Raw genomic sequence first — 25,674 nt, 5'->3', positions numbered from 1 at the left:
ATACTGTTGACTTGACTTGACTTGACTTAAAATGTCAAAAAATAAGTGATAAAATATATGTGTGTACATGTCATTGACTAAATATGCGCTACAACGCGCTCGACTTTGGTTGTGAATCAGCTTCTTATTACTGGTTACGACGCGACTCTCTTCTCATTCATTCCCACAGCTTCACTGTGCTTTAAACCGTGTGGACGCTGAGCGTCTACAGTGCGGACGCGGGGCGTCGAGGGAGTAGTCCCAATGCATCGAAACGAAGCGAATCATTGGATAAATGCTGGTTTTGTTCCGCCCATCGGACGCTCAGCGTCTCTGGGAGTCGATGGACAGTGGGCGTTTATGGGCGGGCTGGGACGCTCAGCTTTTCTGCATGACGATTGGATGATCTGTCTGAGGCGGAATCTCTTGATTGACAGCGAAATGAGCCAATCACCGATCTTTTGGTGTTGCCATCCATGGGAGCATTTTTCAATTCTCATTCTGTTCCGAGTTGAACTGGAGGCTTCTTCCAATTATCTTCGCAACACTCTCTTTGTTGAAAATGACTCGTGACAAATTAATCTTTTATTTCTGGTGGGTTTTATTGTAATTGCTTGTGTTCGCAGACTGACTTATATCACCACAGTTAAGACCCTGGAAAAGACGCCTTGTTCAAAATAAACAGACACATTTTATGATGTAGGCCGAAATTTAGCTTCCCCTCCTTGACAGACCAGCATCCGCCACTGGTTTCAATGGTGTGAATGGAATGGTCGCCCATTTAGAGAGAACCACCCAGCAAGTAGTGAACCAACAGGCAAACAACTCAGAGGACCCATTATTGTTTTCCCCACGTTAACAGTAAGTGCAAGTGAGCCCCGTCTCTCGTAGTGTGATTCTTCCCATGAGAAGTTCCCACTTTTTTTTTTTAAATTGTAAAGCAGCAGAACAAACTCCGCTGTTTGTTTTTACCCGATCCTGTCAAATGTTCCTCTTTCTTCACACACAGACATGCGCATACACACACACACTCAGTGACGAGTTTATTAGTATTTTTGGTATGTCGTATTTGGCTTTATTACAGTCTTGGCATCAATAATATATAAACACGCAGACACAAACAAATAAAGAGAATTACATCATGTGTATTTACCATCAAATTATCTTTGCCTTTCAAAATTCTGATAGCATAGTGCTAACACATCGCCGTGCTAATGAAACCGGCATCTATGTGGCAGAGGTTTAACCTTTTCAGCAACCGGTGTTCAAATATAAACAGTGCTAGAAAGCACATAGGCAAAAAAAAAAACCCTAACAAACAAAATACTCACAGGCATATATTCTTTATCCTCTGCAAAACCGAAAAAATATAACTACAGTTTATTGAGCCATTGTGGCCATCTTTGTGTATTTATTATGGATGTATTATTCAGTTCAGTTCAAGGTGTACCCCGCCTATTGCCCGAAGACAGGAAAGGCTCCAGCACGCCCACGACTCTCGTGAGGATAACAGATGAGAAAATGAATTAATAGATGGATGGTATTATACTGCCCCCTGGTGGCCAATGCGCATATATCATCACAATATGGTGTCTTTTCCCAACTCAAAGCGAGAACACTCTGATTTCTAAGACATTTTAAATGAAGCGAGAAGCTAATGCGGTCACGTTGCTTCTTTTTTTTTTAAATCCCTTTTTGTTGAGTGTTTTTTTTTTTTTGTCTAATTGTTGAGTGTGCACATATTGCAGTTCGGGACTGGCGAGGCAGGTAGTCCCCGCCTCGCCTCTCCTTCTGTGCACCTCCTCCTTCAAGTGTTTCCCCGTGTGTGGAGTGGAGGCGAACACTGCCGCAATTTGGATTAAGACACGCAAAGAGAATAGACACGGGGCCGGGTCGTCGTGGAGACTTTCCGCGTGAACGGACGCTCACCGCGGTTGTGTTTATGCTCAAAGTTTGGATACATAGTTTGGACCCGAACATATATCCCGCTTGGATTTGATTCGATTTTTTAAAAGAACCGCGTCGTAAAGGGTAAGTGACATCTCGCGTTTCACACCCACGAACCATTCACACATGTGTCGTCGTGCGTGGAAATGAAACACGATTAGCCTGAGTGAGAGATTGTGTGGGACGTGGCCAGGGTTCACCTCTTACGGACACTCACATTACTGAACTGCTCTCTGAAAGTTACCCACCTTCTAAAACTATCACTCGCATGACTGAAATTCGCTCAGACACAATTGAAACGCTCTCACTTCACAATGAAACAAACACACTACCGAAATGTGCCCATACGCACGAGGCTTTTTTTTTTGTGGCAAATATAACACCACTGATATGCTATCCCAGACTACTAAAAGCTCTCAGGCACACAACTGAAACACTCGTGCACTCCTGAGTTTTTTAGGCTCACATACACTACTGAAACATTTTCATACATCTCTCCATCTCTCTCTCTCTCACACGCACACACAGTTTGTCCACATTTGTGAGAGGCTCAGCCTGTTTCCTGTGCGCTTTCTACATATGCTTCATTTTGGGTTTGGCTACCTGACAACAAGGAAGAAACATTCAAAATCAAGAGTGCTCAGACAGGCACAACAACAATCATTAATAGATTTTTAGAAGTAGAGTATATAGCTACGAAAAAATGTATCTGGAGCCGTATGATTTTTTTCATATATTACAAATATTGATTGTTTATCAGTGTTTTTTTTTTTTAAATCATGAGGTTTGAAAATTGCAATATTTTGATTGGCCATCCCTCAAAAAGCAGCAGGGTTCTTGGGCTGATTTCAAACAATAATAAACTTAAAACTACACGAACAAAGATGATAAAATAAAAATAAAATTGGATGTTTAAAAGCAGTCAGGTTCTAGATCGGGTGTATCAAAGCAAATCCTCCACCACAAAAAGACAGCAAAAAAAAAAAGATCACAAAGATTTGGAATGAGGAATTGGTATGACCTCTTGGCTGGATTCTCATTCCAAACCTGTATGGTTACTTGAATATAATTCAAAGTCATTTGGATTCCTGGTCCGACAAAAAAAAAACTCAACTTCTTGGACAGCATTCAAAGCAATACGGTTATTCAGTTAGCAATCATGCTTTCTAAGCAACTACAGAATATGGCTGACCACGTTGAAAACTTCTAAATTGATAGACAGTACCAGAAAAGCACCTTGATGATTGGCTGACAAGCTAACAAGGAGCATTGGACTCTCAAACATCATCCAAGTCATGCCAGGAAGCAGAACCTTAAGGAATGGGCCTCCATTTCACCAAAACCAATCGGCTTCTTATTATGACAAGGATCTCAGAAGAAGAAGAATCAGAAGGCTGAAAAATGCAAAGAACTCAAAAGCAGTTAGGCCCAGGCAGAGAGAGAGAGAGAGGAAAGCAAACATTCCTGACTCGCTGCCTCAGCAATTTAATTAAGTTTTTCTTATTTTGGAGGGGTGGTGGTGAGGGGCGCGGGGGGCGGGGGGCGGGGGGGGGGTGTTCCATGGAGATGGAAGATGCTGCAAGGGCCGGCACCATGAGAGTTTTGGTAATGTTTGTGGGAGCCTTTCAGTTGTGTGTGCTAGGGGGTAAAAAAAAAAAAACTGTTGTGGGTGCTACCATTTCAGTACTGTATGAAAGCGAAAGCATTTCCAGTAGTGAGTGAGACAGTGTTTCGGTAGTGTGTGTACAAGCAAAAAAAAAAAAAAAACACACAACCCCCCCTATTGTGCGCATGAGTGGTTTTTGAATGTGACTGCTTGATTCACAACACAACCACCTTCCCAGTTATAGGAGGGTGTGCACAGTTGTGCAACTCCATTATTTATTTAAAAAAAATACATTCTCAGTTGAGCTGCTATAGGTCATGTTCATTGGTGAAAAATCTTTTGAAATGATTTATCTTGTTCTCATTTTTTTTTTAAATCACAAACATCTGACATTCAAACAGGGGGATGTAAACTTGATATCAACTGCATAGGATCGGAATGAAAAAAAAAAACCTAAAAAAAGGTGGGTGCTTCTTTTGAAAGCGCGGTAAACTCCGACCCGCTTCAGTCAGCATCTTTTTTTTTTTTTGCTTTGAAATTAATGGGATTCTTTCTTTGATACGGGGCAACTGGAGTTCAGTGGCAAAGGCGAGCCTGCAGGGGCCAAACGTATTCCCCGTCCCAAATGTGGAATGTGGTCGAATCGTGCTCATTTGTTTTCAGCGCGTTTCACTCTTGTACGTTAGACTGCACTGCACTCGACTGGCGTGTCCCTCCACTCCAGCATACTGAGACAATCAGCTCCAACATGATCGATTTGTCTACATTCCACTGGTCCCACTCACTCGCGAGGCAAAAAAAAAAAAAAAATCATTTGGTGCTACTTCGATCATTATGACTTTGGCATTTCCTGCAGGCTGCCCATTTTCACCATGTCTGGGTGATTCTTTTATTTTTATTTCTTAAGATGTAATAATTTGCTTTGGTTTATGCTTGGAACATTGGGGTTGACCCCCCCCCCTCCCCCCACACAAGGCTCTTTGATGGTTTTGGCTCAAATATTGTGGCTTGCAAAATGCTTCAGTTGGACAAGGCTGTGTTTAATCATTATTATCCTAACGTTTTTTGTTTTGGTTTGTTATTTTGTAAAAGTACAACTACTAACATTACAATTTTTCTGTCATACTATTAAGCTTGTATTTGTTTTAATGATATTTTTTTATCAAACTTAATTCTCACAAAACGGCAAAGAATGAACTAATTTCGAGTCAATGAATGAGCAAACTTGAAGTTGGGCAATGCAACAAAAAAATCCATCCATTTATCCACTTTCTAATCCGTTCATCCTCACAAGGGTCGCGGAGGGTGCTAGAGCCCAGCGGTCTTCGGGCAGTCGGCGGAGGACACCCTGAACCGGCTGCCAGCCAATCGCAGGGGCATCCACAAAATATTTTAAGTTTTATGAATGAGAAAATTGGCTTCCCCACATTTTCCAACGAAGAAATAAGAGTTGGCAGAACTAAGTGTCCCTTGTATTGTCCCTCAACTTCACGATATGAGTAAAGTCAACGCAGCAAATTGTTTGGGAGAAAACAACTTGCTTTCTTTGCGATGCTAACTCGCATTGTTGCCATGAACATCAATCATTTATATTTTTCAAGTTGTTCCAACTTCACCCTTTCATGCACCAATAATGACAACCGGTGACCTGATAATATTAGAAGCGGTCCACTGTAGTAACCGTTGTCCCTGAAAAGGTTAAATTCCCGTTTTAGGCTCCAAATCATGCCATTTTTTTCATGTAGTGTCCCGAATTTATCCTCATAACAGTTCAAATTTACAACTTTTTTTTTTTTTTTTTTTTTTAGAATTGACGGTAATGTAGTGCACGTTGTCCTTTTCCGAGTGCCTAATATCGTTTCAGGTTTCAATGACAACAGGCTCACGTTGAACCTTTTACAAGTCATCTTGACACCTGAGGAATTCTAGAAGCAAAACTACACGGATGAACCCGCGCCTCGGCACGCTCACCAGAGGGGAACTTTTCTTCCCTTAGAAGTCCCCCCCGCCCCACCCCGCCCACCACCACCACCCCCAGGGAGCCTTTAGGGCTCGCTACTCTTTTTGTAAGCCATGAAGTGTGTCTCCAAGTCCCTCCCCCCCATCACCCCGGCACGTTGTATAAACACAGCGCTTCAGTAAGAAGGTAAAGAGCATGACATTTGTAGAAAAAAAAAAAAAGCACTCGCCGTGAACATTCCGCAGAGGTACCAGGAGACACCGGCATACAGAGGTGCGGATCTGAGCTCTGGTGACATTATTATGACGCTGATGTCAGGAGTTCGTCTCCTGCTCAGTGGTTCGTTTTTTCTTTTTTTAGCCTCACGTTAAAAAAAAAAAAAAGACTTGGCGTCGTTGTGTTAACTACAAGCTAGCCACTTACAGTATATGTACTACCATATCTACCTCGCTGCATACCTCCCTACTCACATACCAACATTCCTTCCTTTGCACCGGTCCCCAGTGGTCCCCAACTCCCGGGCCGTGGACCGATACCGGTCCGCGGGTCATTTGGTACCGGTCCACAGAGAAACAATAAATAACTTACATTACTTCCGTTTTATTTATTTCAGAATCTGTAAGATGTTTTATTTTGAAAAATTACCGGATTCTCTTACATCTGGCTATAGCAGTGGCGTCAAACATACGGCCCGTAAGCCAGAACCGGCCCGCAAAGAGGTTCGATTAGGCCCGCAGGATAATTTAAAAGTGAAAACATGCATAAAAGACACGGAATTAATATTTTTTTAAAGGTGCAATTCATGGAGTATCCGCTAGGGGACACACTGTTTTGATCGGATTAGAAAACAACATTGTTTTGATCAGAGAAGAAGACAACAGCAGCCTCAGTCCATCACAGACCCAACACAGCAGACGCCATCAATAGCACTCTCACATTTACCCATTTAATAACACTCTTAGTTTGTAAGGTGTAGGGAGGGATTACGTTTAGATTTGATATGCACGTGGAAATGGCTTAAAACATAATTTCTTTATAAATCTCGTTTAATCTTAAAGTGCATTACTATATTTTTCAATACCAATTACTTGTTAAAGTTTGTACAATCAGTGGGATCAGTTGCAATGCATATATGTGAATGATAAAAGTAAATTGCACATTTGTCGAAGCGAATGCAAGGTGCTTCATGAAATGTTTTGTAAAAGAATGTTCATTGAATTTCAACATTTTCCTCATGTTCTTGTGCTTTAGACCAAAACAAAGGAAAGACATATTATTTTGGTTATTTATAGCAAAGTATGGTATCATTTTAATGGTCCGGCCCACTTGACAACAACCGAGGCCGTATGTGGCCCACCATTTGAAATGAGTTTGACACCCGTGGTCATATCATATTATTTTGTTGTATTTACCTGCCACACATTAAAGGTCGGTCCCTGAAAATATTGTCTGACATCCGTGGGGAAAAAATGGTTGGGGACCGCTGACCTAGAGGACTTACTAAGCCCACTGAGCTATCTTCCTACCTACTTTGACTTTCACTGATGTTTTTGTAGCACCATCATGAGCATTTAAGCTACCTGCATACCATGCATACCTACCACCTACCTACTCGAATGTTAGCTGTAGTGCCACCTCAAGGTTACCACAACATTGTTTCTGTATTACCCCTAAGGCTCGATACTGCAAACGACTTCAGATTTTCCAAGTTGTCCCTCCAGTCAGATATGAACAAAACTTGCATTTACCCATAAACATGTAAAAGTGTTGTCGAAGGGATGTATGAAAACAGAGTAGGGAGGGAGACAAAAGCACAGAGCCTCTCTCACCTGAGGCGACGTTTGCTGAGTTATCCCGTCACCTCAGTTTCGAAAGTGTGACACGCGTGTCTGTGTAATTTACACTGCTGTCGTCGAAGCTGCTCCTCTCAACACCTGTTGTGCCTTGCAGGTGTTGATGGGTCACAACCTCGGCCTTTTCTGCCTTTTCTCAGCCCAGAGGCCAAGGGTTCTCAAACTTTTTGGTGCCCCGGGGGGGGGGGGGGGGGGGGGGATTAAAATTTTTCCCCCACCCGCTCTCATACTGCCCCCAAATGCCATTAGGATTTATCTATTTGTTTATCTAATTGTAACATGTATTTGTTACATATTTTGATCCCTTTTTATGCTTACGAAAACATTTATGTCTGAATTTTTTTTGGGGGGGGGGGGCTTGTAACGAATTAGGTCATTTACATGGAAAATGCGTCTCGACTTACAAAATTGTCTAGTTAAGGAATTTCTTCCACAACCAATTAATTTTCTCAGTAGAGGTACCACTGTATTATCAACATTTAGACATTTAAGGAGTCTTACCCCCTGTCACGTAGCAAGGTGGTGGTGGACCCTAAAAAGCAGGCAGGAGGAAGGAGCCGGGTGTACTTGAAAGATTGTATTAAACCTCAGAAAATTAAATCCAAAACAAACAAAGTCCAAAGTATCAAACAAAACATATGACTGAAGATAAAACATAACAATTAAACAATGACCAAAACCTGACTGAAACAAACATGACAGGAGCATACAAACAGCCGCAAACAATGACGGGAGTCCTTTTATAGCCACTAATTACCTAACGACCAACAGGTGTGCAGCTGCAGGGGGAGCCCTACAGTGCCACCTGTTGGTCCCAAACCGAATCATGACCCCCCCACCCCCTCAAAAAAAATCACGTCACGGCTTTTGAATTGCCCAAAATTAAGATAGAGAGGGATAATTGGTTAATCGACAGGTAGGTTCCCAAAAATCGTTTTGAATTGATATGACAGAACTGCTTGCAAATTGTTTTGTGGACAACCATAGTTTGTGGACCCCAGTTTCAGAATCTTTGCCAAAGCCCGCTGTCCGTAAAAGGATTACAATGTCGAGAAAATGCACAGTAGACATAATACTGCGGCAACACCATGTGTAGAAAAGCATACGCACATCGTTGTCAGTGTCGCATGCTTCGCTGCGGGCCGTCTGGGGATTAGGAGGTGAAAAGTCACCGTTTGGAGAAGAAGGAGGGGGGCTCGGGTGGTCCACATCAACAGACCACATGAAGAACAAAATAGCAAAGCAGACGAGAGATTGAAAGCATGCAGGGAGACGGATGAATCATAATCACATCATCCAGTCACCACAAAAAATAAATAAATAAGAAAGCGTCGCGACATTGCCACAGCTGCTCTTTGCTTCAAGAAGTTTTAGATGTATTTGTTCAAAATGCATCTTGTGTGGGCCTTCTATAAACTGATGGTAATGTTCAAATCACGAGACAATCGCTCAACAAATCAAGTTTGGGCGATAAAGCATGTTTACACATCAACAAACAATTGTTTTTGAAGTTTCACATACAGACGACAATGTTGTCAAAACAGTTTGCGTTCACAGAACTACAAAAGACAATATGCATTAGGGCTGTCACTATTGATGACTCTATTGATTATTCCATTGATTCATTGAAAAAAAAAAAACACTTTCATGAACAAAACTATTTTTTCCCAATTACTGTTGATTAAAAACGATTGAATGATGTTTGATATTGTTTAATGATTAAAAAAAAAACAAGTAAACAACAATTTAGCATGATCACACAAGACGAATTGATTGATGGACTCACCAACATTTTCACCTTTTTGAAACGGTTTCTGTCATTGGTTCGGTCATTGTTTTCCCACAGTAAAAACAGATGTTTGTCCAATTTTGATTCATCACAAAAGACAAATCAGTCTGCTTTCATGGACAGAAGTGTGAGAAAGCGATGACTTGATTATTGAAATAGTTGCTGATTAACTTGATAATCAAATAGTTTAGTCAATTAATCGATTAAAGGGGACGTAAACGAAGACAAAAACCAGTAGTTAGAACCACGGCATTCTGATTCATTTTGCATTTGTGAGTTAATTGGGAAAGTCCACCCGTTTAGGAACATCTCAGGCGGCGGCCATTTTGCCACTTGCTCTAATGCTCCCCTTTTAAACAGGTTAGCATTATTTTAGCCACCCAACGTCATTGTTGTCATGTAAGGCCACAAAAGGCTATGAGACCAACATAAAGGTTTTTGGAAGCAGATCTCAAAGTGGATAAGTACACCCCCCCACCCCCCAAAAACACCCTAAATAATCATAAACGTAAAAGGAAAACATTGCCTGCTACTGGCCTGGCATGCACATTACAGCATTTTCTGTATGACTAGTAGTTAGAACCATGTGTTAAAGTTTTATGTCGTTTCGGCGCCGAGGAACCAGAAATGTTTCATTGCACATGTTCTGTAGCTTGTGTGGTATGTGGACATCTTGCTCACAGATGAGAGCGAAATGCCACGAAAGAGACAACAAACAGATCCAAACAAGCGGGACGAGCGATTAGCTGAGAGTGTTTTTAGTGTGCACGTGGCCCATAAAGCATCAGCAATGTTAGCTTTAGATGGGATGTGTATAGACATGAGCATTTTTTATTTATTAATTTTTTTACTAGGAGCAGAATGCCCCTCCCTCAACTCCCCAAATGGCACATTTGTATTTCAATATTATTTTCAATATATTTTTCAGATTTTTTTTCATGTTATGGGGGAGCCATTCCACCCCTTTATTTATTTATTTTGTGGAAAAGGCTTACTGGCGGTTTAATCAGATTATCCCCCCCCCCCCCCCCCCCCCCAAGAACTTTATGGACCATTTACCGGATCCTAGACACTTGGGTTGAATGGATTAGGATGGACATTTGTTGGCGTACCTAATGAAGCGTCTGGCCACTGCATATTTCCTCTGACTGAGCTGTTTTTCTCTTTCCGCGCACACACTGGCCCAAGTTATGCCGAGCGTAGCCATAGCTTCACGCCAGACCGAGACGCTCCAAAAACAAACACACGCCATCCAAGACCGGCGGTGAAGCAGAGGAGAGTCGCTATGGTGACGGACGATTCAGAGTTGGGCGTTCACTGATTCGCAGATGGTTCTTGTTGGAAAGAAAAAAAGATTGATGAGACAGTCGTGGAAGCCGTAAAAGCTTCGACGGTATATCTGTGTTGTCTTTGATTTACACGTTTTTGATGCCCCACAAACTTACCAGGGGCATGAATGACAAGACGCGAGTCGCCGAAACAGATTGATTAAGGAACTGTTAAAAAAATAAAATAAAAATTAAGGATTTATATCTGCATGGAAAAAACAACATGGTCAGAATTTGATCTCAACACGCGATGTACACATGAGGCAAAAAAGTGTTTTCTTTTTGCTTTTGGAAGGCATTTTTAGTCAACGAAGGCTGGTGCAAAAAAGCCAAGGAGAAGCAGTGCCACCTTGATTTTTAAACCGCGTGAAAACAAACTGTATTGAAGGCACGTTCTTTTTTTTGGACACCTCTGAACAGAATTAGTCGTCCTCGCCTTTGCCGCCACCGCCACTGGGGTGTCATGTTCTCCAAATCTGATCACATGCACGTTTATTGCTTGTTACGATTTCTTCTTCGTATTCTTAGCTATTTCCCCCACGGACATTGAAGGCGCCGTAACGCTCGATGCTATTTTTAGTAGAGCGGAACCATGTCAAAAGTCGTCTGAGCGTCTTTCCAACAAAGAAGCATTAATTACCCTGTTAACAGGGTAAAATCAAATTAGGTTAGGCGGCGTGCGTGCAAGTGTGCAATTGTGCACACCCCTTTGTACCACACAACAGCATCATTTTTTTTTCAGTTCCAAACCTCCCTCGGGGCTCGTTACGGAGTTGTAAAACAAGTCGAGCGCCTTGCCACGAGTGTGCTTGTCTTTTTAGATATATATATATATTTTTTGAATGAGATTGAACTTAAGGCATCATTAAAACATGAGTGGGCTGAGGACTCAGAAGTGCCTGTAAGTTGTAACTGCGATAGCGTTGCAGGCGTGCTCGTGAGAGCATTTCACTGGGGCGAGACAGCATTTCAGTCGTGTTTTAGTTGTGTGTGTCTGCGAGTACGGCTTCGGAGTGAGTGAGTGTATTTGTGAAATCATCATTCTGAATTGCTTCATCCTCACGAGGGTCGCAGGGCGTGCCGGAGCCTATCCCAGCTGTCTTCGGGCAGTAGGCGAGGGGACACCCTGAACCGGTTGCCAGCCAATCGCAGGGCACACGGAGACGAACAAGCATCCGCACTCACACTCACACCTAGGGACAATTTGGAGCGTTCAATCAGCCTGCCATGGATGTTTTTTGGAATGTGGGAGGAAACCGGAGTACCCGGAGAAAACCCACGTAGGCACGGGGAGAACATGCTAATCCCACACAGAAAGCCAGAATCGAACCCTGCGCCTCTGCACTGCGAGGCAAACGTGCTAAACAGTCATCCACTGTCACACCGCTCGAAAAACAGTTGGGTCAAAAAAAGACAACAATGTGGGTCCCAAATGGATGGACTGCTACTTCGGTCAACTCAACCCAATTTTTTTTTATTTTTTATAAACCAACCTGAGTTTTTGGGGGGTTTGCTCAGGTCAGTCAATTTTTTTTACCCAATTTGGTTTACTTCTGACCCATCACACGCACGCACACACACACACACACACACATAAATGACGATACTGCTGCTAGTTAGACTACAAATCAAAGTCTTTTGCATCTCAATGTGTTTGTCACCCAAGAAAGCCGAAATGGCTTCCATATTTGGCGACTCTGGCGGACGCAGTACGTGAAGGAAGCCGAGTGGTTTGACATGTCTGCTTCCACGCTGTAAAAGATAACAGCGTCAGTCCTCGTAACGGGCTTGGGGGGTTGAGCAGCGCTTACAAAGGGTCTGACTCGTATGATCTTTTGCAGAATGAAGCCATTGTTTCTCTACGAAGCAGTCAAGGTCGGCAGATTGGAAACCCATGCAGGCAACGGCTCTAATTGATTCCAGAATGTGTGCGTGTTTACTTAACTGAAGGATTTGTGAGGGGTAAATGTAAATAGATAAGTGACTTAAGTAAACATACCCCCCCCCCCCACACACACAGGCATACGTACGTAGACATCATTTAATCTCCTTGTGAATAAATGGTGTCATACTCATTTGCTGAATAGTCCGTGCATGAGCGTGTGTGCGTGAGTGTGTGTTTGCACGTGTGGCAATCCCTATAGTTCTTCCAAGTTCTTGTCAGCCGTAAATCCGCCGACACTCATGGACTAAGGCGGTCGTAACGAGGTGATCCAAGCAGTGGGGCACACTTTTTCGTTTTTGCGTGCATGTGCATGCACGTGTGTGTGTTCACGCACATCTGGTCGATTTATGTCAGTGTGGCCAACCCCTCCAAAAAAACGGATTTTTGTCTTAAGGGGATCCACAAACTAGCCGCACTAACTAGATTCCTTCACTTGCAATGTAATGATGGGTTGTTATCGTAATAAACCAAGAAGCCATTTTCCTCGACTTTCTCTATTCTATTTTTCAAGGCTATAATTTAATTCACTTTGTTTTAAATGTCATTATTTCGTTGCTATGTCCAATCGGTAATTTTAAAGACTTAGGAAAATACCATTAATGCCAAAAAAAAAAAAAAAAAAGACGCTCATGTTTGTTTTTCATAGGACAGTGCTGAAATGTAACTTGAAATGGCGAATAGCATATTAGCAAGTCCGGTGTTTGTCGCTGCTCAAGAGATTTGGTTTTCCAGTCGAATGTCAGTTTCGCAATGTTTGGGACTTGTCGGAAATGAAGGGGAACCAAGCAACTCAGTAAATTGTCGCCGGCCAAAGGCCAGACGACTTTGTCCAACAGGGCTCGAGGGACGCAACAAAGGCACGAGATAAATAAATAAAGAGGAACAACGTGCCAATTTGTTCTTTTCTCAAAAGTGAGAGAAATTCTGATGACTACCAGACCTTGGTGACTGCAAAGCCATGTTTTGAAAACAGCTCAAAAGCTTACATGTGTTTAAATTTGACGTATAAGGAGTCAGGCGACTCCATGGGGGAGATTTGATCCATTTGGGTCTTGTGTGAACGGGCCCGACATTACAGGCTGTTTAATACTCGATACAGGCCACGTCACCGATGTTATTCGCGTGGATGGTGGGAGGAAGTCGAGGAAGGTTTACTGTCTGGAAAACAAGGTGAATTAAAACCTCGGTGTGACTCTTTGCTCAAATAACTACTTGACTGTAGGTGCGACACTGTTTCCAGATGGAAGCAGCTCATTGAGGAGAATGCAAGGGGGAAATTAGCCTTGTGGTCGCCTCAAGGTAAAAAGATTCGGTGAAGATTTGTTGCTGAACTGCAGTTCTAGAACAACAACTTGGTTGATTGATTGCCTCGTTTGGGAAGCCAGGAAACGAGGAGCCAAACAGTCCGAACTTGGCCGTTCCCAGTTTTTAAGTTTTAGCTCTTTACTCTTTGACATTTTGCTCACAAAGTCGGGTCTCCGTAGTCAGTCAGATGCTTTGTGCGCTGCACTACTAGCCCCGTCCCATGGAGTGCACCATACCATGTTCGGATGTATGAGCTAGGGATGAGTGAGCACCAATATCAGAGTATCAGTCTGGGGTCGATTCCAGCCTTATTTTTTAGATACCGAGTACTCACAGAGGCTGCCGATACCAGCCACCGATACTTAAAGAGCTGACATCGAGTCAGTTTTCTTTGGCAGTGGTTTAGCGCTATCCTGTGGCAAATCATCATGTGTCAGAAATAAGGGTTCTGTTGACAATGCTTTGTCATTGTGTGAAATGAAGAGAGACATGTTTACAACGCAGAGTTCAAACTTAAGGCGATCGGTTTCGCAGTTGAACACGGAAATAGAGCAGCGGCAAGAGAGTTCAACGTTATCGAGTCAATGTTATAACTTGCTGTTGGTTCTGTGAACTGTGCCGCCGCTTTATTAAATATGTTTTACAGACATCTGATCGTTGCTATATAAATCAGGGTGTCGTGTAGTGTTCTGTTGGCATTTCCTTGTGCGTAGCTCCATCTAGTGGATGCATTGTAGATTGCGTCTTTAAATCTGGTGCGTCCAATGTATGAAAAAAATTACAAAATAGGCCATTCATTGAAGGTGCACCTCATAATCCAGTGCACTTTTAGTGTGGAAAATACGGTAGTGTAAAAATCGATGTGTTTTTTGTCTACGCCAGGTAGTTGCTGTCCCAGTGTCAAGAAAGTTACCTGTTCGATGATGCAGGCACGTTTTTGAATTTTCGACTCATTATCCTGTTTAGGATTGCAGGTCGAATTTAGCTAATCCCATATCAGCAAGAGAAGAAGTGTGCAACCTGGGCTGGTCGCCAGTCATTGACAGCGGCCATATTGACAAACAACCATTCCCAGATACGGGCATTGGCCAATATAGAAGCCACCCACATAAGCACAGCGAGAAGATGCACATTGGAAAGAAGATCTGAGCCAATACTCAAGTAAGCAAAGGAAAAAAATAATGCCAAAACAATCTCAGGGATTGTTCTGGAACAAGAAGTCAGAGAAGTGTGAGTCTGTTGCCAAATGCCTTTTGGCAAACTTGCATGGGGCTTTTCATTTGCTGTTGCTCGTAAACACAATTGGCTCAGAGGCAGCAAGGTATTAAGAGGTGCGCCCACGAGCCCCTGCATTCCATACGTACTGATTACACACAGGAACTGGCCTCTATCAAGGTGTGTGAACTACTTTGTCGCCAATAAAGACCCAGACAAGGGAAATGGAATGAAATTCGGAAATATATATATTGTGTGTGTGTGTGTGTATGTTTTAATGAATTAGTAAAAAGATATCTGCCATCAGAAAAGGAAAATTTGACTTGGCATGTTTTCTTAACCCTTTCAGGCACAGCGGTTACTACAGTGGACGGTTTATAATGTTATCAGGTTACATGTTGCATGAAAGGGTTAAAATCAGGTAAACACTGGATTGTGCTATTTTTTTATTTTGTACTTTGGTATAATGTATTATCTGTTATATTGATGGAAATCATGTCACTCACCACGCTATTGTAAGTGTCTGGTCATCTTAATATAGACCCCAATGCAGTTGTCACTCTGCAGTCTAGACAGCAGTTGTCAAGTGTGAACGGCCCTACACAGGGGATTGAACTTTTTTTCTCCTTTAACAGTACTTGCCTCATGATGCAATTAATCAAACGACAGAAATTGTGGATTATTGACCAAGTATTTTTTGCTCTAAGACAACACAAATGCTAAGTAGCAACACTTGCCTGCAATACATGGAAGAAAATATCACCCAACCATTTTCCATAGCGCTGACATTTGAACCCAGAATCTTCGAACTGTAAAGCTGACATGCTTACCGCTAATCCACAGCGTTGCTCTGGATTGACATAAAGCGCCATGTACTGTACGATGTTGATATTTTGTCAGCCACGCTTCCACTCCAGTGTTTGGATTGCACAACGACCAGGTTGCGCATTGCGCTTAGACAATTGCATTTTGGAGCGATGTGGGGCCTTTTTAAGAGACCACAGAGCTTTTTCGGGATAAAGTAACAAGATATTCCACTTATGGGAAGTTAAGGGGGTGGGAGTGGGTGTTTTTTTTTTTTTCCCCCTCTCAGAAAAGATGAAGTAATCTCCCCTTGGACACATGTTCCCAAATGTAATTTATGGACCCCGTTTTTGCACTTAAGTACCTTCATTCCTTACTTTCCCCCCCTTTGTCCCTCTCCTACCTCTGTGCAGTCGATAACGGATTCCCAAGCAACGGGAAACGTTTGTGCAACACACATATTTTCACGGTTTACAATCTCCGAGCCCCCTTTTAACCTTTCATGCACCCAAGATGTCCACTATAGTAACCACTGTGCCTGAAAGGGTTAAGGATGATGCAACCGGGGTGATTTTTACATCCAGTTCACCTCTAACCCAACTTCTTCAATCCTCTTCACGCTCCTCTAGGAATGCCGAAAAAAATAAACCACCGACATTATACAGTCTCCAGCCACCTGCCGAGATTCAACCACAGTAGATCTTTTGATGCCTCGGCACCACATGACCGAAGAGAAACATACAAGAGAATACGTACTGTGTTTCAATAAGACTTGTGAAAAATAGTCGCTACCTCCTCATTTTCTTTTGCCTACATCCTTTTCTCCGTCCCGTTTAGTTTTCTTCCCTAGCTATTCCCTCTAGTCTTTAGGAGGACAAAGCAAAGGTTCATGTGGCTGTGTCGCAACGTGAGTGATGGCTCCAGTGCGTTATGGGTAACTTAATCCAGCTGTGATGGCGATTGCGCCTCGGCTGCTGTTCACCATGTAGGCTGTTGGTCTCAGGTATGCGTGCCGACCTGCTTTGCGTCACGTCAGTGGCCACGTTTCTGTTTGACGTTGAAAATGGCAGAGGCTCCACGTGAATGAGAAAACTGTGTCACATTTAATAAGGACTTTGAAAAAGTAGGAACTGGCTTTGTAGGTCTTCTTGACAGATACTTGGCTTCGGGTTAGGTGATGCAGTCAGTCCTGAAAGCCTTACAAAAAAAACAACAACATGGCTTTAAAAAAGAAGGTAAAGGATATAAAGTAGGACTAAATTGGAATTAAAATAAAGATTGAGGGTCCATCTTACAGATACACCTTTACAAACCACCTGTTCATCATTTATTTCCAATTTCTGTGGCCAATCAAAATTAACACCTTCCTTTTGTCTGTTTCCGTTTTGTCTTTCAGAGTTCCAAGCCCTGGAATGACCATGTTGCTTAATCTCGTGCTCCTCTTCCTCTCCTCAAGTCTGGTTTTATCCATCGAGTGCCCAGAAGATTGTACTTGTAACAGTCCAGGCTCAATATTCTGCATCGTTCGACGGTCCACCACTATGCCCCGGGTTCCATCCAGCACCATCAATCTTTACATCTTCCAAAACGGCATCAATGCTCTGACCCAAAACGACTTTGTGGGTCTAGGAGACTTGGATTTGCTAGATCTGAGCCAGAATGAGCTGAGAGAGGTTCCAGACGGTGTATTCAAGATGCTGTCGAAGCTGAAGAACTTGGACTTGTCCTCCAACGTTATCACTCATATTTCCAAAGAGAGCTTTTCTGGCTTGGTCCAGCTGGAGAGACTGTATCTCCACCAAAATCACATCCAGAGCATCCAACGAGAAGCTTTTGAAGGTTTAGAAATGCTACTGGAACTCAAGCTCCAAGGGAACAAACTCACATCTTTGCCCTCTCTTAATTTACCCAGGCTTCTGCTTCTAGACCTGAGTTACAACAACATCCCCACCTTGCATGTCTCAGACCTTCAGACACCCCACTTAGAAACCCTGAAAATGGCTTCTCTCGGGCTTGTTTCTCTAGATGAAGATCTTGTCGCTTTTCTAGGGAACCTCCACGAGCTAGACATCTCCATGAACCAACTCACGGCGGTTCCCCAAGCCCTAAAGAAGGACTCCCTAAAGGGCTTGATCAAGCTCAATCTGGCTGCCAACCCACTGGGTGAGCTCAGGACAGAAGACTTTCAGAAACTCACCGGGCTCCAAGAATTAGATCTCAGTGGTCTCAATCTTCAGGGCTTTCCCCAAGACTTTTTCCAGTCTTTCCCCAAACTTGTACATCTGGCAGCAGCTGAAAATCCATTCAATTGTTTGTGCCCCCTCGCTTCGTTTGCGGTTTGGCTGAAAGAGAAGAATATAAATCTGGGGAGGCTTAGGGAGACCAGGTGCCACTTCCCTCTAGCTAATGCCGGGAAGATGCTTTCAGCACTGGACCATACAGATTTTGGCTGTCCACCGACCACAACTTTACTGATGAAATCACCCATGGGGAGTACTCCAGCGCCACAGGATCCTACGACATTCCAAGAAACAACCCATACCAATGCAATTCCTCCTCCTCCACCACCACCAAGTGAACAAAGCCCGGACTCAAAAACAGACCCGCTTTCATCAGAGGTTACCGCCTCTCCAAGCTTCACCAGTGGGAAATATGACCAGCACATCTGTCCACCAAATATTTGTCTCAACGGTGGCATTTGTAACTTTGACCCAATAGGGCAACTGGGCTGTCTGTGTCCTTCAGGAACATCTGGACTCTACTGTGAAAATGTCGACAACGCTACGGAACCACCAAAACCTCCGGGAACAGAAGTGTCTGTTGAGGATTCCACGGTTCTTGCAGAACTTGATGCCATCAGCTCCCGCCAGGTGACCTCCACCTCTATTCTTCTCGATCTGCACCTCTTCATTAAGACACGGCCAAATATTCGTGGCATCAGGCTGACCTACCGCAATCTCTCTGGCCCCGACCGCCGCCCCATTATTTTGAGCGTGCCGGCATCCTACCCGGAGTACACCCTGCGTGGACTCAGACCCAACTGTACCTACTCCGTCTGCGCGAGCCCCCTCGGGGAGAGAATGACCACAAGGGCAAACAGCTCAGTGGAGACGGGGTCATGTACAGAAGCTCGGACGGCAGGGGTTCCACTGACATCCTTAGAACCGCGAGTGGAGACTCAAAGCTCACTCATGAATACTCTCATTCCTGCAATAGCTGCTCTGGCACTGGTGCTGGGGTTGGCATTGGTGGTCGGTCTGATCATCTGTCTCCGGAAAAAGAGGCAGCGTAAAGCGGGAATGGAGCTCGAGCTGGGTCCTGCAGATCCTGATGATTCATTGGAAGTGGACGGCATCAAGGCATGTCCGGAAGATGGGGGAAACGGCCCACTGCCCCACAAACAGACAGAAACTGACCGTTGTCACACTCGACAACCAACCACATCGTTGCAACAAAACGGCAATTTGGACTATCAGGTCCCACTGATGGAAGGCCACTCCCCCTCAAATAACAGTCGATCATCCCTAAAGCCATCGTATTTCTAAGATGCAATAATATATGAACACTTTGGAAGCCCTGCCCATCACCTGCGTAGTGGTTTCAGCATTCTGAGGTTTTGTCCCAGTTTCAATGCGGCACTTTTCCTTTGTTTTGTAAGACGATACCATTACTGACTGGAATGACGATTCAGACAACAAGGAGTCGCACTCACATTTGCAGCATGTTGGAAATGAGCCGAGTCAAGGCGGGACAACAAGCAGGCTGCAGTTTTCAAATGGGTTTGATGGTGAGAAAAAAGCCAACCAAGTGATGTAACAAAGTGCAATTGACAAGAAAAAGTCCAAGCGGAAAAGTGCCATTATTTTTAACATGGACACAGCCTTTGATAATGGTTTGTTTTAAAACTGTTTCTTGTTCAGGAAACATTGAATGAGTTGTAAATCTGTTGCTGGACTTGGAAGTGAAACTGGAGGGAAGCGCAGCTATTCATGATACAAAAAAAATACATTTGAAGTTTGACACAGCTGCATTTAAACCGGAAACCGACGAGTCTCTGCTATTTACTTTTCACCGTTTCCATCATGCAGTACGACTGATGGTCTGATAAAGCTTCGAATCATGTCACCAGACTTACTGATGACATTTGTGGATCGAAACTTCCAAGCATACCAAGTGTATTCTGTCAAAACACCCATCTGTTAATCTCTTCGCCCAGCCGATTGCTTTTGGGTTGGATGGAAGCTTAAAGACTGACGGACTCAACACAGAGGCATCGGGTCTGTCCACACAGTTGTGCCGTGGACAGGAAGGCCGGTTTGTGTGGCTGATGTTCCGATTCATTGTTGTTGTGACATTGTTTTCTGCCAATTAATTCAGTTATTTTGCTGTTAATTGTGATTTGAAACGATACCGATTTGGATAGACAAAAACATGCTTCCGAGTCACTCATGATTGTCAAAATTCTTTGCGACGGAAGCTGAGATGAATGTCACTCGAGAATAGCATTCAGGTAGCTGACAGTTTGGGACAAAACAATATGTTCATCTTTGTGTGTGTGTGTGTGTGTGTGTGTGTGTGTGTGTGTGTGTGTGTGTGTGTGTGTGTGTGTGTGTGTGTGTGTGTGTGTGTGTGTGTGTGCGTGTGTGTGTGTGTGTGTGCGTGTGTGTACAGTGGTACCTCTACTCAAGAAATTAATTGGTTCTGGAAGAAATTTTTTAACGAGAAAATTTTGTAGGTAGAGACGCGTTTTCCATGTAAATACCCTAATCCGTTCCAAGGTCCCCCAAAATTCAGACAAATGTTTTCTAAAGCATAAAAATACATCAAAATATGTAACAAACACACATTACAATTAGATGATCACACAATAAATGAGAGTTGTGCACAATGTAAAAAACATAGAGTAAATAAAAATGATGGTCATTTTTTAACTGCGCAAACGACCCGTCCAAGAATGTTCTCCCATGCTCGATGACCGTTCTTTTGATCTGTACTTCAAAAGCATAGTTTAGAACAACTGGATTCACTGTTTTGGGTTTTGCAGGCATGGTAACATATGCCTATATAGTCGTTCTGAGGACTGAGCTCAAAAACCGAGATTCAGAAACTCATCTGAGAGTCTCTGAAAATAGTCTTCCCCAAACTTCAGACACCTTGAATTCAGCCATTTTACCCCGACTGAGACTCAAACCTCGTCCTCTGGTCTGGAGCGAGAACTCATCACCATCTTATGTGTAAATGGTTTACAACAGTGCGCCTTTGATTCACCAGGCACGCAGATGTCTTTTAAAACAGTACTCGTTAAACGTGATGCAAAATCTTGGCTACAGCTGAAAGCGACGTTGTATATAAAAGGTAAAACTGCTTCGTCAAGTTTTCAGGACTAAAGTGCAGTCTAATGTGAATCCATACATCACCCCCCTGCCCCCAACCAAGATCAGATCCCATCTGCCCATCCCATGAACACATCAACTGGAATACTATTATGCTGCTTTGGACTGTGAAAGGGAACAGCAGCTGTTTGCAACTTGGTCGCTAAAGCACCATCATGCTCTGTATTGTTTATCTCAAGTGTTTATGTGTTTGTCAAAAAAAATGATGCCAACACAAAGGACAGTATTAAAAATAAAAGTAGCAATTTTCTATAAAACTGTGTCGTCCATTTCATTAGAAATAAGCGAAAGTGAAAGTTGGTTCAAAGGGATGAGGGGAGGTCGTCTTTCTGGACACGTTAACGCTTTCGTGCACCAATCCCTTTGTGACGTTGCTTTGGTTTGGGGTAATTTTCCATGTTTCTCAAAGCCAAGAACATTTGACAAAATGTTTTTTTTGGGGTTTTTTTTTGTGGTTTTCTTGTGAATGCATCATTGGCTTCTTCAACGTAACCGAACATAATGTTTAAATCAAGAAAATGGTCCAATCAGGGAATCAAAGCAACGTGCTTTCGGTGCAAATTGGGACATTGTGTCATTTGGTCAAAAGTATAATCAACCTATTTCAGACATGTGGCGTAATGTGCTTCCTGTTTAAAAGATCTTCTTACACACTGACTATTTCGAGGTGCCGGGGCTGCTCGATGGGGCTCCAATTATGGGAACAATCATCTGGTAGTAATAGATGTAGCAGAGCCCTCTTGGGGGCTGCACCGATCAAGAAAGCAGAGGTTAAAAGAGCACTGCAGACAGATCGTTTTAATAATGAAAACTAAACCATAAGACTGCCATCACAATGTGTGGATGACTTGTATTTTACCAATGAAGGCAAACTACTATCGTGGTACCATGAATTGCAGTCCCACGACATCCTCAAGACTGTTTTGGAACCCTAAAAAAAGTCATTCATTCCCTTTTTGTACGTCAGATGAGCAAGGTAAATTTGACATCAGCATTGTATCGAACTTGCGGGGGGACGGTTGTCACACACAGTCGCTTTCGCAGTGGTCAACTTTGTATCATTCCCACGTGGATAGCTTCACGTCATTTCCCGTAAACGTGCTTTGCACGCGCATATCTCCTGCACGGACTCCAGTGAGTCTGTTATGCTTCCACAAAGTAGACCACACGGGAATGAGGGGAGACGTTTCATTTGGCTGGCAATCAAATCGGCTGGGTTCAGTCCTAACAACGTCCAAAATTCACTTGCAAAAACTGAACCACACCAGAACTAAAAAGAATTTGGTCCACTTTTGGTCCGGACCAAACAAGCACACCAAAAGACTTTTCTGGTGTAAATACACCCTCTAGCATAAAAAAAAAAGATCTATAAATCATATATGAGGGATTTTTGTCTTTACAACCTGTCCCCCATCATATACCATGGTATTTTGAAATTAATCACTCTTATCACTAGACAAATAAAATAGACATGGGCAAAGCCCTACAGGCCATGGATACTTGGTTCTATCTGCAGCCCATGACGGGAGGAAGTAAGGAAATCAACACATCTGTCACATCGCGGCTTATCAAGCCAAACCTTTCCATGCCAAACTGATAGAGAAATCTACGAACAAAATTATATCATGTTTAAAGTTTCGGTTAATTTGGGCATGTCTAGACATGCTCAGCGCAGAGGTGTCGGCCGTTTGGGTGGAGGGCCTTTTCTTGAGTAATCACGTCAAAGCAAGGGGGCGAAGGCTAAATTCAATCAGAGTGGGAATAAACAAATTGGGAACAAAGAGTTGTTGAATACCAAAAGACAGTTTGGAAACAGCTGTCGCGCCCAGGTGGACATTAGTCATCAGCAAAGTCTGTGACTTGTGTATTCGGGTAAATCAGATCATTGCCGGGGGGCCGGACCGGGGGGCGCGGGGTGCAAATCTCGGGGGCAGTGTCTTTCTTGTATTTTGCAATAAAAGTTCGAACCGGCGGAGAGGGAGCCGAGTGTGTATCATCGGAGCAACTCACCGTCGTTCGCTCTCAGAGATCCGCTCCCGCCGATATTGAAGTCAATTTTCCTGTGTGCCGAGTCATTTCTTTAACTTTGACCGAGAAAATCTCTGACACAAACAAAACAACGGTTGGTGAACAAGTGACTTAAGTTGGGCATTCCGTTGCTGAGCGGCTTCCCTTCAGGAACCACTTAAAACCACGCTGTTGAGCCTAATTGCCGGCTCTAAATGGCCTCCGGGCATGGATGTGTTTGACTGCTTGCTTGTCTTTGCACGTCAACCCTGAATGGCCTTTAGGCTGATATCAACTGGGATTGACACCAGCCCGTGGTCCTCTTTAAAAAAAAAGTGCTAATAATAGCAGAATAAACAAATACTGTTGTGTTTCACATTTCCCGGAATGTTAATGTAAACCTTCACACAAATCCATTTACAGTGTGTGGATTATTAACAATGAACACTGGGATCAAATTGGATTACCTTTTTAAGTGAATGTTGGTCAGTAAATTTGGATTTAACTACAGCATTCGATACAGTGGATCAGAGTACAGTATTCTGTTGGCTCGTTTGCAGCACCTAGTGGGCATTGGCTGTCGCGCCTATGAGTGGTTTAGGTCCTATTCAGCTGACAGAACCTTTTGTGTCAGCCTTGGTTGCTCTGAGTCACAAACTGCCCCACTGTCGTGTGGTGTTCCACATGGCTCAATTCTGGGGCCTCTGCTGTTCTCACTGTTTCTGCTCCAATTGGGTTCTATCTCAAGGAAACATGTTATTTCCTTCCATTGTAATGCTGTCATGCTGTAATGCTGGATGTAGATCTGTAAAACTGTCAGATCTACATCCCACTGAGCAAAAAAGACGCTTTCTCATTGAGGCTAATTTCTTGAATTTCACTGAAAAGAAGACAAAAGTGATCGTGTCTGGTCACAGTGGCTGTTGCACATTCCATCCTATGGACCTGGGCCCCTGGCTCCTTATCTTAACACAACAGTCTTGAACTTGGGTCTTTAACTGGACCGGCAAATTGGTACCGTTGTTAAATCCAGCTTCTTTCATTTTAGGGCAGCTGGCTAAAGTAAAACCTCTCCTTTCTCATGAACACTTTGAGACAGTAACTCATGCCTTTGTCACATCCCGGCTGGAATACTGTAATGCATTTCTCTTTGGAGTCAGCCAATCCTCCATTCAGCGTCTCTAGTTGGTCCAGAATGCAGCTGCTCGCCTCTTGACTGGTTCTCGTAAGAGGGAGAACATAACTCCTACTTGGGCATCCCATCATTGGCTCCCTATACATTTTAGAGTCCTTGAGACTTGATTTTTAGTTTGACTCTTTTAGTGCTTTCCACTGTCTTTGTTCTTAATTTATTTTAGTTTTTGTTGTTGTTTTAATTACTTTATCTGCATGTATAGCACTTTGTATACAGCGGTGGTTGTTTTAAAGTGCTCTATAAAATACAATTGAGTTGAGAGAATCTGAGAACCGGTTGTTTTGTCTTAGTTTCTTCTGAGGCAAACCCAATGAATGAAGACATAGTCCGCTGTTACGCTTTGAAAGACGATCCAACGTTTACTTGAATTAGCTTTAATTGGCAGGTGAAAGCCAAAGGTCCCTTATTACCCAAGACCCTTAATGACTTCCATGCTCTTTGAGGCATGAATCTGAAGTCTCGGACTGCCGTTGAAAAAAAAAAAAAAAAAAGTTAGCAAATTGTGGGTCACTGACTGACTCCATATTTTTCTTCCTGTAATTGTCCCAATACTTTTTAGAAGGGTTGTCAGGTCTTTTTGCGAGTCTTTGGCCCATCTCCAGGCCCCAAGGGCCAGGGTAGGGCGATGTTGTGATAAGAGGTGGCATGACAGCAGAGAGCAGGATTAACAACCTTTGCCGGCTCTCTCTGCAAAACATAACACACCCGACTTAATATGAGCAACTGGCTGTCAGCCATGTGTTCATCATACATTTTATTTCAAGGCCATATCGCCCAGTTCCACCGTCATGGTTTTAATTTAACGAGCACATTTCGGTGAACGTTTCTTGTTCAACGGCATTCACAGTTTGTAAATGTTTACTGCTGCGGCTTAAGAAAACCACAATTTGGCATTAAAGCGAACCTCAACTGTGTCGCTGTCATCTGAGAGTGAAGGAGACTCTCACACAGGAGATAAATGCATCCAGTTGCGCCCACATGAGACATTGCATGACAGTGACACGCAACCAAGAGTTGTAGATGCACAACGTCGTGGCGCTTGTAAAGGGACAGTCTCGGTTAGAACTTGGATTTGGGGATTTCAATGGTGCAATTTATCCATCCATCCATTTTCTGAACCGCTTTATCCTCACAAGGGTCGCGGGGGTGCTGGAGCCTATCCCAGCCGTCTTCGGACAGTAGGCGGGGAACACCCCGAACCGGTTGCCAGCCAATCACAGGGCACACAGAGACGATCAACCACCCCCGCTCACCCTCACACCTCAGGACAATTTAGAGTGTTCAATCAGCATGCCATGCATGTTTTTGCAATGTGGGAGGAAACCGGAGTACCTGGAGAAAACCCACT

The 25,674-nt window shown here is 43.4% G+C and overlaps 1 protein-coding gene across 1 annotated transcript; it reads left to right on the top strand.

Annotated features, from left to right (window-relative positions):
- The first annotated feature begins 1,665 nt into the window (after window positions 1–1,665).
- On the top strand, window positions 1,666–21,381 carry LOC147200016 (vasorin-like). The gene is made up of 2 exons (XM_086120894.1): window positions 1,666–2,010; window positions 17,128–21,381. Exon 2 carries the CDS (start codon window positions 17,144–17,146, stop codon window positions 19,274–19,276), a length of 2,133 nt encoding a protein of 710 aa, XP_085977020.1. The 5' UTR covers window positions 1,666–2,010; window positions 17,128–17,143; the 3' UTR covers window positions 19,277–21,381.
- Window positions 21,382–25,674: the final 4,293 nt, after the last annotated feature.

The sequence above is a fragment of the Hippocampus guttulatus genome, chromosome 9 (genome assembly GCF_054856545.1).
Source record: "Hippocampus guttulatus isolate MCC_2025c chromosome 9, RoL_Hgut_1.0, whole genome shotgun sequence".
NCBI classification, from domain to species: domain Eukaryota; kingdom Metazoa; phylum Chordata; class Actinopteri; order Syngnathiformes; family Syngnathidae; genus Hippocampus; species Hippocampus guttulatus.
Note: the sequence above shows the minus strand (reverse complement) of the source record. Positions and strands in the feature narration are given on the sequence as shown.

Bases quoted from the DNA above. Each gene is read 5' to 3' on its own strand.
- LOC147200016 (XM_086120894.1), top strand. From the start codon at position 17,144: ATGACCATGTTGCTTAATCTCGTGCTCCTCTTCCTCTCCTCAAGTCTG.